The 2,717-nt window shown below is 39.2% G+C and overlaps 1 protein-coding gene across 1 annotated transcript in view; it reads right to left on the bottom strand.

The window, feature by feature from the left end:
- LOC101854908 overlaps positions 1-2,717 on the bottom strand; it is a gene marked incomplete in the record, with an annotated part of 92,697 nt that overhangs the window by 13,370 nt on the left and 76,610 nt on the right. Inside the window, 3 exon segments of the mRNA XM_013089202.2 lie at positions 397-488; positions 1,653-1,715; positions 2,451-2,597. Coding sequence (XP_012944656.1) covers positions 397-488; positions 1,653-1,715; positions 2,451-2,597 — 302 coding nt within the window.

The raw sequence follows: 2,717 nt of genomic DNA, 5'->3' as shown, positions 1-2,717 counted from the left end.
ACACACACACACACACACACACACACACACACACACACACACACACACACATTTACGCCTGAGCTCACAGAAATACGCAAACACTCCCTCCTTATGTTCTACTAACCACTCAGTTTGCGCAATATGGAAACAATGGTAACACACAACACATTCCATCCATCATGTCGTGTGTTGGGTCCTGTTGTGTCATGTCATGTTGCAATGTGCCTTATCGTGTCATGATATCATGCTGTGTCGTGTCGTCTTGTGTCCCAATGCATCGCAATGTATCGTGTCATATTGTGTCGTGTTGTCTTGTATCGCATTGTATTGTGTCATATTGAGTCGTGTTGTCTTCTATCGAATTGTATTGTGTCACGTCATGTAATGTCAAGAGGTGCACCACTGATGTCTCACCTTATGGCTGCATCCAGGGCAGGTCCCGAGGGTGACGGGATAAGAAGGATCACAGCCGGTACCATGCCGACATCTCCTTTGATGTTCTTCACCTGATCACAGACACACAGGTGCAAGCCATACTTTATTAATTTTGAAATGTTGACAAGGTGGGTTATCATACCAAATAACAACCCCTTCCCCACCATTAAATTGGAAGCCCAAAGAATATTTCAAAACTTACTGCACATCACGAAATCATCCTAATAAACAAAAGGAGCATAAAATAGTTCAAAATCTAATTTCAAGTCCCTTAGCTAAAAAAGCAAAAAACAAAAAAAAATCCCCCCCCCCCCAAATCCCCCAAAACCCAAAAGCAAAACAAAAAGCCAGGAATACTTTCATACTTAACCACCCGTCACAAATTCAGTCGAAAACAATACAAATAAAACAATGTGCATCTATGGCTGGTTAAAGCCATTCATTTTGCATTTTGGTGTTTCTCGGAGTCATGCACCCAGTCATCAACATTTCCCCTCTATAAATCACCCAGTAGAAAACAAAAAAAGCTTCTCTCGAACAGATGGAACTGAAGATACTTAAATTGAAAATTATATTTCAATCTAATGCTGACTTATGTGAACGCCAAACGATGTAAAACATTATAATGTCTGCTATTGCGTATAAAGTGGCCAAAATGGTTAAGTTTTAGTTAGAGTTTTACAGCACTTGCAACATAATTAATTAGGTCGTTTAAATGCCGAAGACAAAAGGTGTTACTAGAGCGGAGCATACAAAGAATAGAAGGAGTAGAGATGCTAATGAGAGATGTTTTATAAGAAAGAAGGAGCAAACCACACCAGAGTGCCTGCCAACCACCCACGCAGATGAAATGACAAATTGGTGAAAATTTATCTTTTCTGAAATTGTACTGGAAACAAAAACCATCAGAAGCGAGGAATAAATCATAGTTTGAGCTGGAAGGAGTACAAGACAAAAGCAACATGATATATTGTAATTACTTTCTGCCATATGTGATGAATATTATATCTGTGCCTTCCTCTAGTGGTTTGTTTTGAATTGTGTTAAGAAGACAAGCATAAACGAATACCAGAATAGTTATTTAATACGTCAGCAGGTTATTGAAAATAACAAAACAGTTGAACAAAATTCAAAAACCTGTTTTGCATGACTCTTCAGAAAAAATTTTTTAAAAATTAGGCCTATATCAAACTTACAAGAGAAGTATAATATATAGATATATATACAAAACAAACCTTCCACTTCTTCCTGTCAGAATTGTCCAACAAGGTCAATGTTTCGCCTTCAATGAAATCAATCTGACGAATAGAAGGAAAAAAAAGGAATTAAAACTAAAATCAGGAATAATATGGTCAATCAGACACATAAACAAAAATAAAAGCTCGATGCATGTATGATGGTGCTAAAAACCAACAAGTTACAAAAATCGACAATAAAAAAAAAGACAAGTGAAACAATTCCTAGTCAAGAAAAAAGACATAACCACCCACAGGGCCTTTGATGAAAACACAAAAAGCCAAAAAGGAATAATAACACTGCCCAAAAAAATTCTTGATCTGAATCAACAGCAACAAAAGTGCCGGTGGACACTCTTTTTCTTCAACTTTAATTAATGATAATATTAGTTCGGCTCGCACGTTTTTCTCACGTGTATCTATTTATCTAACTGTTGCCCTGGATTTTTATAGACCTATATATATATTATACTCGTATTTTCTTAAAGACCACTTAAGGGCTACCATAGTCCAAGCTCAAGAGAGCATTCGACAGTGTTGGTTGGCAAGTTTTGAAAATGTTTCCAATTCTGTACTTTAAAAAAAGAAAAGAAAATCATGAATGTGTGTGTGTGTGTGTGTGTATGTGTGTGTATGTGTGTGTGTGTGTTTGTGTGTGTGTGTGTGTATGTGTGTGAGTGTGTGTGTAGGTGTGTGCGTGTGTAGAATACTACGACTTGATGCAGCCAAGGCTCCCCCAGGCTCTACCACTAGCAGCGCCCAGGTGATCCGAGTTTGAGACCCGTGGCCTAGACTGACCTCGCTGGTGTTGAAATCTGTGAGGGCGATGACTGGCCTGGGGTCAGTGATCTCTGTGATCCTCATGGGTACAGGCACCACCTCCTTGGCACGCTCAAACAGGTAGTCGATCTTTGTCTGCCACTGGAGGTATGCGGCCAGCACATCCTGGGGGGTAGTCAGGTAGGTGAGATGAGGGATTATGCCAAGGGTTATGTTGGGTGTTAAGTTAAGGGTGATGTGAGGGATGAAATTGAGGATTATGTGAGGGCTGGCTTTTTTTTTTTT

The sequence above is a fragment of the Aplysia californica genome, unplaced genomic scaffold (assembly GCF_000002075.1).
Source record: "Aplysia californica isolate F4 #8 unplaced genomic scaffold, AplCal3.0 scaffold00894, whole genome shotgun sequence".
Classification (NCBI taxonomy): Eukaryota; Metazoa; Mollusca; class Gastropoda; order Aplysiida; family Aplysiidae; genus Aplysia; species Aplysia californica.
The sequence above is the reverse complement of the archived record's forward strand: the minus strand, read 5'-3'. Positions and strand labels throughout refer to the sequence as shown.